The sequence below is a fragment of the Cnephaeus nilssonii genome (genome assembly GCF_951640355.1).
Source record: "Cnephaeus nilssonii genome assembly, chromosome: 14".
NCBI lineage: Eukaryota > Metazoa > Chordata > Mammalia > Chiroptera > Vespertilionidae > Cnephaeus > Cnephaeus nilssonii.
In genome coordinates this window covers 41,530,304-41,541,924 of record NC_137085.1, presented here as the reverse complement: position 1 = coordinate 41,541,924, position 11,621 = coordinate 41,530,304, and the positions used below count along the sequence as shown (strand labels likewise).

The following is an 11,621-nucleotide window of genomic DNA, read 5'->3' as shown; positions in this document are numbered from 1 at the left end:
TCTTAAATGTTGACAAGAGGTAGCAGTGAGGGGGAAATAGGTCATATTTTTAAACCTTAATTGTACTCAACTGTGATTCTTCAGTATCCTTCATATTTCAGGAGATACTATCCTTATCTTGTCATAATACTTTTGAAAATAGAAGTCTAACACCCAAAGAACTGTGACAAATGACAGTGAACCAGGATAAGAATTTCTATTTCAAACTCCATTACTGAAAAGCCATGGTTGTCCTTGGCTTCAGTTACCCCCTGGGCAAAGTCAGAATATGTCACTGTTATTTCTTATTATCTCTTATGACACCTTTAAGAGCAAACTCATGGATCCATCTCTACATTAGAACCAAAACAAGTGAAACAAAACTATACCTGTTTTTGTACAAATTGTCATGCCTAAAGTGTTATCTATAAAATAAACAAAAAAGGGGGGGAGGGTAACAGACCATAATTGTTCAAATTTCATTCCTCCTTCTTAAGTGCTAAAACTTTTAAGATCCTAAAATAGCCTATTCATTTCTTCAAAAACAGTTGCCTATTATGTAACCATACTTTATTTTTTTTACAAAACTCATCTCATGGTTCTCACTTGAACACGTTGAGAAGGCAATGAAAAAAAACAACAGCCATGCAGAGTCTACATATGCAACTAAAAAGTTGAATTTGAAACATTTTCTAATCATCCCCCTGTAGGATTTCTAACTATGGCTTAAAAACCCAATGAACAAGTGGAAGTTTCCCTCTGTACATGGCTTTTATTATTTACATAATACAATATAGCATCAATGCTGATAGCATGATTATGTGCAATACATAAATATGAACTATCTGTACACATTGCAAATCTAACTCAGAACTAAGGTACAAAGATTTAAAAGCAAAGTTGAGTGCTTTAAGGACAAAAGTAAAACTAAGACTGAACACTGCAATAAATCAGAAGTAGTGCCTCGTGTACATACTTAACTATTTACAGATGAAAACAGGCATTACCACAACACTAATCTAACTATACTCATTTATATATAAAAAACACAAGTTTCATATATCACAGAAAACCTTCCATTATAACACAGAAGTGATATTACCAGACAAGCATCAATGAAGTATACTGCCTCTTCTAGTTGTTATTGTACAATGCTGTAAATAATGCAGCCCATGCAACACACCCAAGAACACTAGTCCTATACCCAAGTACAATTAATGATAAAGCAGCCCTCTGCAAGTGGTGCTGGATACCACTAAGTAAGAAGTCTACTGCAGCCATGTTGGTTATGATTTTCCATGCAGAAGGGTAGTTACATTAAGAACTGAAGTCTTTTAAAAAAGCTCTAAACATTCTTTCTTCAACCAAAACATTCAACAAAAGATGCACATGAAAAATTAACTGTTCAGAAACCTTTGCAACTTAAAATTCAGATGTATGTTACTCAACAGAGCTGCTGTATGTGAAAACCAAATGCAGTTTCAATTTCTTCTTGTAAACAAATTAATCCTAGTGCAGTTCTGTGTTACACATTTTTAGCAATAAGTAATGCAGACATCTTCTGGTGCAGGCCAACAATAAGCTTCAAAGACAGCTCCAGACCCTGTTGCTTGATGGTTTTACTCTCATAACCAGTTGCAATGTTTACCTTTCACAGAACGTCTTTGACAGCTTTTAGACCAATTAGCCACACTTATATATGGCATCAAATACTGGTTTCATGGAAAGGTCTGATCCTCTTTATCACCTTCTTCCTGCTTCCAAAGAACATGTTGTGGAAATTAACAGTGAAGTTTAACTATGGTAGAAGTAGACTGCCAGTCCTTTTCTGGTGTACCATTTTTTAGAAAAATACAGGCACATAACACTAGCCAAAGATTATACCTTGATACATTCCCAAGAGGCAGATATGCTGCAAACATGCAGAGATTTCATGTGTTTTGTTTGGCACGTGGGAGCTAAATTTTGTCCTTGTTATCTGTGAAATTCAATTTGATATGCAGATTTCATCCAATTTTATTCAAGGGAGGGCATATACATTTTGTAGGGCTGTATCTGTCCAATTCTGCCTGTAACAAACACCCAAACATCCTAAAATATCAATTATAAGACAGACAAGTAGTATAAAGTAAAACTCTGGAGAACATCAAAGGAAAATGGCCATGCATCTGCTCTTTAATGTTTTCCTACGATATATTAAAATAAAAACAAAGTTTCAGTCTCTTCACAAGTAGTAATTTATATTCTCTGGATTTTTTCAGCCACAACAACTGGATTCTCTTTTCTGATTTTTGCTGCAGCTTCTGCTTTGTAATCATACGGACAGTTGTGCTTGTCAGAGTAACGGTGAAGTCCACAAAACAAATTTCCACATCGGCAGTCAAACCCTGTACACACAAGAGGAAGCAGTGTCACTTGGGAACTTGTAGCAATTAAAAGGAAAAGAAAAAAGGCTTACTCACTATAGAAAAGGAACCAGCTTTCATGGCTCTTTGCAACAAGACAAAGTCTGTCACTTCAAATTGTGAAACAGCTTTTAAACCACCTTTGACATGGTGAGAAATTCAAATAACTATTCTTCCACAAACTCCCATAGGTATCACACAGGGTAGAAATTACACAGGCTCTGGAATCAGAATGACCTGGATTTAAATCCTCCTCCTACTGTATGTTAACTAGGTAATGTTTCATGTGAAAACAAGGGAAAGACAACCAATTAAACAAAACAACTAAAAAGTATCTAGAATATTTTATGCCTGGCTCAAAGTAGGCACTATTTAGTTCCACTTCCTTTTTCACGGGAGAACAAAGGAAAGAACCAAAAGGAGTGTATTTTTATCAATCCAATAAAAGAAAGTAATTCATAAGGCCTCAAGTTAAAGGATTTCATGTGATTAGGGAGACAAATGGAAATCAAACTAGACTTCCTCCCACTATCCCCCTTTCTAGCCCATTCTGGAAACTTTCTATTACTGAAAGTTGGGATCCTGAAATTTCACAATAATGATTTTGCCGTTATAACAAGTGTTTTATTGTCTTATTCAGAAGATCTGGAAGATTTTGTTTTATACGTAAGATCAATCAGCCCCTTATGAAGAGACCAGGAGCTCCTTGTTGAACCCTAGCTGTAAAATATACAGTCTATTATATTGTTTAATACCTGTAAGGCCAACTTTCTTTCTGCACATGAAACATCTATTCTTCTTTGGTTTGGGTAACTCAGGAGCTTTTTCTTCACTTTGAGAAGTACTGGGTTGAGAAACTGATGAACTGGGCTGAGTGACAACTGAAAAATAAGGGTAAAAATTAGAAATTTGTCAAGCGTTCACTAACTGCTAATTAACCAATTAGCAATGCTGGAAAAAATAAAAACACCTACGACTTTTTACTTTTATATCAGAACTTTCAAATATAAGAATTTCTTGCCAATCAACATACTACTTGTTCCGCTAAATTTTACAAAATTATCACCTTACTCATAGTTCTTTTAAACTCCTCTTAGCAGCTATTCAACTCCTCTTAGCAGCTAGTACTAAGAAATAAAACCCCAATTCTAAAGGTTTTTGAAGACCTAAGAAATGTTGGCCACATGCTATGTTTTTCCATGTTGCAGTTGCCTACATATAAACATCTTAATTAGGGCTGTTGAAATTCATTACTACTAAGTAAATAAAGTTAACAACTTCTGAGGTACTTGACTATAAAAATGTCCATTTGGTTTCAGACTTACAGGAAAAAGAAAAGAAAGATTGTGTAGGTAAAACCAGCAAATTTTGACAAGTGAAACCCAAATCATTAATCACCATCTTCAGATCCTAAAATGTCACAATAATTATTTTGCCATTATAACAAGTGTTTTAGTGTCTTATTCAGAAGATCTGGAAGATTTCTTTTAAGTTTCCTTTGAAAGATTAGCAAACATTGTCTTTCGGACAACATAAGTACTTGTGCAGTTTTGACTTTAGACTGTTAAAGATTTTATAGACAAAACTAAAAAAAAATTTTATTTTCATTAAAAGTCCACTTGTCTACATGAAATCAACAGAATTTGTCAATATGAAGGTAAAACTGCAGATTACTGGAGTTAAGCCCGTATTACCACTAGCCATTTACCAAATTTGACTATACTTTTATAAAATTCAACTACATTTGAAGCACTATAAACTGAGGTTTTTTTTTCTGAGTTTTAATATTAATCCAAACCTCAACAATAGCAAATTAATATATGCAATGCTAAAATTACTGCCTAAATAGGCCAGCACCAATGCTAGTAGCATTAAGTCCAAATTCTAGAGACAAGCCAATTTGTACAACTTATTCTAAAAATTCTTCCCAAATTCATAACTCATTTGCATTAGTAATTTATTCAGTGAAATTAATAGATTAACAGAATATTCCACCTATTACTTATTCCTAACAATCTACTATGACAACCTCATTATAATTTTTCCTGATGGTATGACAATAGTTTGGGGGTAGGGAAGAGTGATAGCCATTTCCTGGGCCACACCTGAAAACTAAACAGTGGTTCCATAAAGATATGAAGGGGTTTAAATATATATATATATAGAAAAAGACAGAGAAACCGTGAACTACAGAATTCCTACCAAGAGAATAAATGCAGAGACTAGCTACAGATCTAACCCAGAAGAGTACTGTTTCAAGGCCAGACTAATTTATGTTTAAAACATACCTCCCCCCGCCCCTGCCTTAAAAGCCACACACATACACACAAATTTGGTCCGCTTTTTCAGAAGGATGGAACTCATTTCAAAATATCAAATATGGATTCACTTGCTCAACTTATAAATTTTCACCTTAACTTTATAAATTAAGATTGATGTAGTTCACATAAGCTTGTGATGTTACAAAAAGCTAGCCTACAAAACAGATTATATATCCACTGACATTATTTCCATACAATAAAGTTTTATATTATGTTCAATCAACACTACTAGGAAATAATGAATTGATAAAAAATAAAATATGTGAACTATAATATACATAGATTCTTGTTCTAGGCCTAGCACAGATAATTCAAACAAGTCAGTCTTCTGGCTAATACATTTAGCGTATTCATGGTTGCTATAAGTTAAGCACTGACTCAAAATCACTAAAGAAAACAAAATGCCTTTCCATACTGAGTTTTAAACTCTCACAAAATATGGGATCCTACACTTCAACTTGAAAGTCTTAGTGTTTAATATGTTCTATTGCTTGAGTATTTTCTACAATGTTGACAATATCAATAGTTAGTGCTTTTGACCTAAAAATTTTCAGCTTTGAAACTTAATCTACATAAATTTTTTCTAGGTTTACGAACAATACCTTCTCTAGTGATTTAGATACTTTTAAAATATGACAGTAATACATTATTTTAAGTTCATTAAATTCTTAATACTTCCAGTCTCCAGATTATCAACTTTGCCAATTTACTGGTGTGAGGGGTGGTGGGGGACGGGCAGAGAAGAAAGAAGAGAATAGAATGACTATTTTATATTATACTCTCTAAAGAGAGTGGTTCTTGCTTGGCCTGTATTTTCTGGCTCTCTCCTTCTTTGGTCCTTCAATGGGAAGGAACAAATCCCCCCACCAACCCTTTCTCATACTACAAGTCCAGAACTGAACTAATATTAAACAAAATGCATACCTGGCTCTGACACCTCTGTTTTCGGGGTAGTTATTTTGTCCTCTCTTGAAATGCTCATTTCTGTCATTTGCTGAGTTACAGGCAAGGCAGCCACAGGCACATTTCTATTTGAGTTCAAGCAAACATTTTTAAAGATGTTAAGGGTACTTCTTCGTGAGATAAGTTGTCAGTTCAACTTCAAATTATATATTATTTCCAACATATCAAATGGAGCTAAATAATCTAAAATTTTAAAAGAATACTGGATGCTCAGCAAAAAATGGTTGAGAATAAAGCAAGCAATTTGATAAATGGTTCAATTCAAGGCTGCATATCTGTATAAGTCACAATGTTTTATTATAGCCAACTAAGAATTTTTAGCTGTGCCTGTAATCTGTTTAAGGGCAAAAGGGGGCAGTTTTGCCAAAATGCCTTGTGTGGCATTACACTAAAATCTGCAGAGCCTCACTCCCTACAACCTCTAAACCTCAATTACAAGGAAATAAAAGCACAGCATTCTCAACACAGCATCCTTGGTGGTGGTATAGAGTGTGTTATAATATACATCTTTACTCAATGACCTACAACAAGATCATACGTTAAAAGATACTGAAATTCCTGACTGTGCAACAGATGCAAAGCCAAGGGCATTTGATATATTAACATCCTTATTATATATGAACACATAATTATAATTGTATGGATAGCACAGATATCTTAATTTCTTCCTATTACCATAAAAACTCTGAAATGCTCAATCTTACCTTGATTTTTCAGATGTGCTGCCAGCAGCACCTTCACAGTTGTTTAAACTAGCGTCTGCTCTTTGCACAGATGCAGAATCTGAGGTAGGACTGTTGGAACCACTAGCTGTCCCTATTTAAAAAAAGGGATTTGTAAGAAACAAGGCAATACTATAATCAGTATCAAGACTATTAATAAGTAACAAATACTTGCATTTAATTAAGTTAGTGATTTAAGCATTTTCATTGTGCTGCAGATTCCTACACTTAAGTGAGTATCCAAAAAAATATTAAAAAGTTATATCCAGTGAATACAAGTATGAAACAAAACATCAAAAAGAAAAATGAAAAAGCTAGTCAAGATGCTCGTTGATAGTCATTCATTCCTGATGTAGTTATACCAAGTACTTGGGCTGTTGCTTTAATTTCAAGCTTTTCTTAGGTCTTCTCTCTTTGGGCTTTCAGCATTCATTCTTGGTCTTAAGCCTCAATTCTTGGCTCTATGTTTTCTGTTCACCAATTCTTCAAATGGGTTTTTCCTTGGAAACAACTTACCCATTGGGCTCATTCTGCCACTATTCTGCTGCCTCTGAAGATGCTCTTTGTAGCAAACAGAACACATTCCATTTGTCCTAGGATTCCCATAAAAGCCACATCCTGTACTACACAGCATGGGCCCTGGGGTCTGGTTAGTCTCTTGAGCCATATTTTTCTGCTATAAAGAAAACAAAAACAAAATTTTAGAAACTAGCATGTAACCAAAGTAAAATCACTAAATTAGTATATGATGGCCACTAGTTTTTCTAAACATCAAGTTTATTTCTAACAAAGGCCCAAATTAAAAAAAGTAGGGCAAGTAAAGTATGAGTATTTTGCTGCCTTTATAAAACAAAGGGCATGAAAGGAATTGTTTTATAGCTTGATAAATAATGACCTATAATGACTTCACATATAATGTTAGGACAAAAAGATTCTACCATTAAACATTAAAATGTATTTATTTCACTTTTTCAATTTCTGAAAAGGTCACTCTGTCTGATACCACATTTAAATCAATTTGGGCAACTGATATCTAAGTTCCTTTCTGCTCTCTTGCACAATGGTTAAAAACATTTTACATTGGTTAAAAATATTTTAAATGAAACTTGCAAATGGGAAAAACCTACAATCTTAATTACTGACACTTGAGATCTACTAGTGGTTCTTTAAATTAGCTGTATGGTAGATGTAGCTCTAAAGTTTTCTTAAAACATCTGAACATACTTGGGCCCAACTAGTAATTCAACAATTCTGCTACTACAGGGCTGACTGTAGTCAACTAGTAAGTAAACAATTCTGCGAACTACTGAAATGAGAGCTGGTAGATGACCTAGCCTTTACTGTTACCTTGGAATCAACAAGTGACGCTCTAAGAATTCAGGGGGTCAGATGCTTATGCTTTTATGTTTTACATTTGAGGTGTGAAATCTGGGTCTGGGTACTTTTAAAGTCAGTGCTTAGAAACCTGCAATGCACACATTATCAGCCATAGATTTCTCAGCTAAAGACTATATCTTGATACTTAACAAGTGTCTGTATTCCTCATATCAGAAAATGAAATCTTTTCAAGCTCAATTCAATAAAGCAAAGAAAGTAAAGCAATATAAACACACAACCTTTAGTAATAGTTAATATTTAATGCTAGGTTACCAGAAAAAACTTTATACAGAAAGCATACTGTTGCTTTTTTGCACAAGTCTTATTAAAATTAGCACAAATATATAAAAAAAATAAAATTAGCACAAATATTTTGCTAAGTTTAGTGAATTTTCCTGAGTTAAGAGAAAATACACACTATTAATATGTATGAATGTACAAAGCATACTTAACATTTTATAAAAAAAAACCACAGATCATTTGCTCTAACTTGTCACTCATTTAAATGTACCTTACTGTTGATAATAAGATCACTTATGATTTATTAAGTTACGAACATTTCAAATAAGTGCAGGAAAGTACTTCAAGTTACAGCTTGCCATCTTCTGGAATTTCATATGGCTTTTTCCAACTACTACTTCTAGAATACACTAGTTAGGGAAATATTACAAAAAATGTCTTCATTATTAGCAATTTTTATTAACAAAATTATTTTTTTAAAGGGTGGAAGAGGACTAAAATTCTGGCCTGGCTAAATCCTGACAATTACTCCCCCCAGTTAAATAGTAAACTTTACTTTTGTTAGCAGAAAGACACCATTTTCAAGCTTTAAAATATTTCAAGCCAATCAAGCTTGTATGCTTGGAGAGTGACCAAGATCCGCAATTTACTTCAGACAATAATATTAATTTAGTTGACACTGTCTCTTTAAATAGTAAGTGGAATTTAGCTGACTCATTTTGGAGCAGAGTAGTGTAAACATTTCAAAATCCTTTATGAAGTTTAATAAACACTTTCAGCTATTTTCTTTTTATTTGCGCATATGTGCAAAAAATGCTTCAAATAATAAATTATGTATTTATTTGCATGCCCTTTACCCAAAGTGTGTGAAGCTTTACCTAAAAAAAAAAAAAAAAAAAAAAAGTTGGGCCATTCCTTGAACCCAGTTTAAGAACTATGCTAGCTCACTGTCTATACAAACTTGCAGTGTAATCTGATAGTGGCTTTACAAGCAAATTTGCCTAAATTTGAGCCAACAAACATTAACATTCATCAATCTGATTCTTAAAATCTTCTTTATGTAAATAAAATGGAGGGGGGGATCTCATCCACTTCGACATGCGAAGTATTCCACCTTTCCTTCTTCAGAAAACACAAAACACATCTACCTTTAATTCACTATAGTTTTCAACTCTGAGACAACAGGGTATATGTTCTAGATGGCTTCTCGTAGACTATTTCCCCCTAGAAAGCCAGCTTTTAAATGCCATCCCATGTGCACAGCTTGCCTTAATATTTCTCAGGAGCTTAGATCACATGGGCGGCGCTTCAGCCTGTCACAAGGCTGCAATGTGACAGGCCGAGCTGGATGGAGGATCTCACATAAAGCCTAGTCAACAGGGGCCTCTGAAATCAGCTTCTATTTATATCCCAGAGCCTGCCAACTCCTACACAACCTCAAAACCTAAGGATGCAGCCTTCATACATCTAATATAATAAGAAAACAAAAAGATCATTTAGGCTGCTACAGTTTTTCTCTAATGTAGGAGGGTTAGAGAGCAATCTCAAATTCAATCTAAAAGATGCAAGCAGGCATCATTAATCACTCATGAAGCCAAAATGGTCAGGGTTGTTTATAAAAACCAAGCACAGTGGAGAGAGCATCAAGGCCGAAAGAATACTTATGTTTAGTGGTAATTTTTTTTTTTTGGGGGGGGGGGGGGTGTAGAGGGAACTTGCCATAAGGTACTGTGGTTTCCTCCTACTTGGTAATGTTTTAGAAAAATACAGTACCCCTACTATTTAGTACCTTTAAAGTTGATAGAAACTTGTGCATTATGTGTCAGCTCTATTACGTGTAAGTGAAACATTTATTTTTCTAGTTTTGGCTTCTTCTAATCCATAGCTTCAAAAAACAAACCATCAACAAAACTCCAAAACCTGGGCATGCAACTGAAAACTCTCCAGCCTCAAATGTAATTAAAAAAAAACAAACAAACACAAAAAACTTGAAGAAATCTATGGAATTTAGACATGCTCCAAGATGTTAAGAATGCCCACTCACCTGAAGTTGATACCTGAGTTCTAGCCTCTAATCTACTTCTAACTAAGCCAGTGACCTTGGGCAAGTCCTCACTTTCCCTATCTCAGTTTCCTCTTTACCAAATGGAGTACGTTAGTGTGATTTTAAAAGGCTCCTTGCCAAGCTTAACACCGGGCCTCGGAGACAGAAAATAAGGGAAAACTACAAACAAATCCCTTTTCAGGGCCATTTAAAGAAAAAATTTTCAAGACAAAATTGCAGTGCTTCCCCTAAAGTTCTAAAATCCTACTTCTTAAACATGAAGTTTCAGATTTTTTTTTTTTTTTGCAGATTACCTGAATGCCTGGTTTAAGAACAGGGGCTCTGTGACCTATATTACTTTTACATTTCTATGTCCACAGACCAGATTCTTAGGAGGCAATTCCATCAACAAAGATAACCCGGGCCTTTCCCAAAACACAGCTCCACGGAGAAGGGAGCAGAGAATTTCACGTTCACCAGCCTACAATGCACGAAACAAAGGGGAAGGTGCTCCATTTCCTTCATCAAAGGGATCTTGGGCGAGAAATGCCAGCGACGTTGGGAAAACTAAAGCGCAAGGACAGCGAGGCTCCCCCTCACCCACGTTGCAGCGGGCTTTTAGAACAAGTTCGGGTCCCCCCGGTCTCGCACCCTTCGCCAAGCTCAGGCCTCGCTCAGGAAAGCCCAGCGGGGCCTTCTCCAAAAACTACTGAGTCATGCACAACAGCGGCTCGGCAGGACGGGCCGGCCCCTCACCCCGCGGGCCGACACCGACCCCGGCGTCAACGGCTCCCCCGAGGAGGGGGCAGAGCTGGGGGTGGGGGCGGGGGGGGTGAGGTGCGGCGAGCGGGGGTCCGGGGCGCGGCGAGCGGGGGGCGCGGCCGCCGCCACCGCCTTTGTCTCTCCGGGTCCATGTCGGCCCACGTCGGGCGCCGCCGGCCAGGGCGGCTGGGACTCTCGCGAGGGAGGGCCCGGAGGCCGGGGCCCCAGCCCCCGGAGGCCGCACGCCGGGTATGGTCCCCGACTGTGGCGTGTGCGAGCGAGCCGGGGGCGCAGGGGAGTCCAGCCTCCGGCCACGACGACAGGATGACGCCTCCGTCTTTGTTTCCTGAGCTGGCCGGCGGGCTCCCCTCCCCTGGCCGCCGCCGCCGGGCGCGACCCGCTCAGGCCACGCCGGAGTTCCCGGGCCCCCGAGCCCACCCCGGCCGGCACGCGCCGCCGGGCGCCCTCCCCCTGCGCCCCACACTCACCCTGCGTGAGCAGGAGGCAGGAGCCGGGCCTGCGCGCGACGCCGGCGCAGTGGGGCCGGGCCGGGCCGAAGCCTGAGGCGGGCGAGCCGGACGCCCTGGAGCCGCTGCCCCGGGCCGGGAGCGGGTAGGAGCCGCGGGCGGAGGTGGCGCTGCTGCTGCCGCCGCCGCGGGGGCCCTTCTTTTGTTTCTGCGGCAGCTCCGAGCGTGGCCGGGACCCGGCGGAGCTCGGGAAGTGGGAGGAGGGGAGCGGGGGGAGGCGGAGGGGGAGGCGGAGGGAGGACCGGAGGCTGCGGCGGCTAACGCTGCTCGCGGCGCTCGCC

General features: G+C 38.3%; 1 protein-coding gene across 2 annotated transcripts; it reads right to left on the bottom strand.

Annotated features, from left to right (window-relative positions):
• Nucleotides 1-731: 731 nt before the first annotated feature.
• Nucleotides 732-11,621, bottom strand: ZFAND5 (zinc finger AN1-type containing 5). 2 transcript variants are annotated; one of them, XM_079789730.1, is made up of 6 exons: nt 11,302-11,621; nt 6,907-7,066; nt 6,373-6,484; nt 5,630-5,733; nt 3,140-3,265; nt 732-2,366 (listed from the first exon to the last, which is right to left on the bottom strand). In XM_079789730.1, exons 2-6 carry the CDS (start codon nt 7,055-7,057, stop codon nt 2,218-2,220), a joined length of 642 nt encoding a protein of 213 aa, XP_079645856.1. In that variant the 5' UTR covers nt 7,058-7,066; nt 11,302-11,621; the 3' UTR covers nt 732-2,217. The 2 variants fall into 2 exon arrangements, with proteins under 2 accessions (XP_079645856.1, XP_079645855.1); XM_079789729.1 differs by having other exon boundaries at nt 6,907-7,063; nt 11,302-11,435.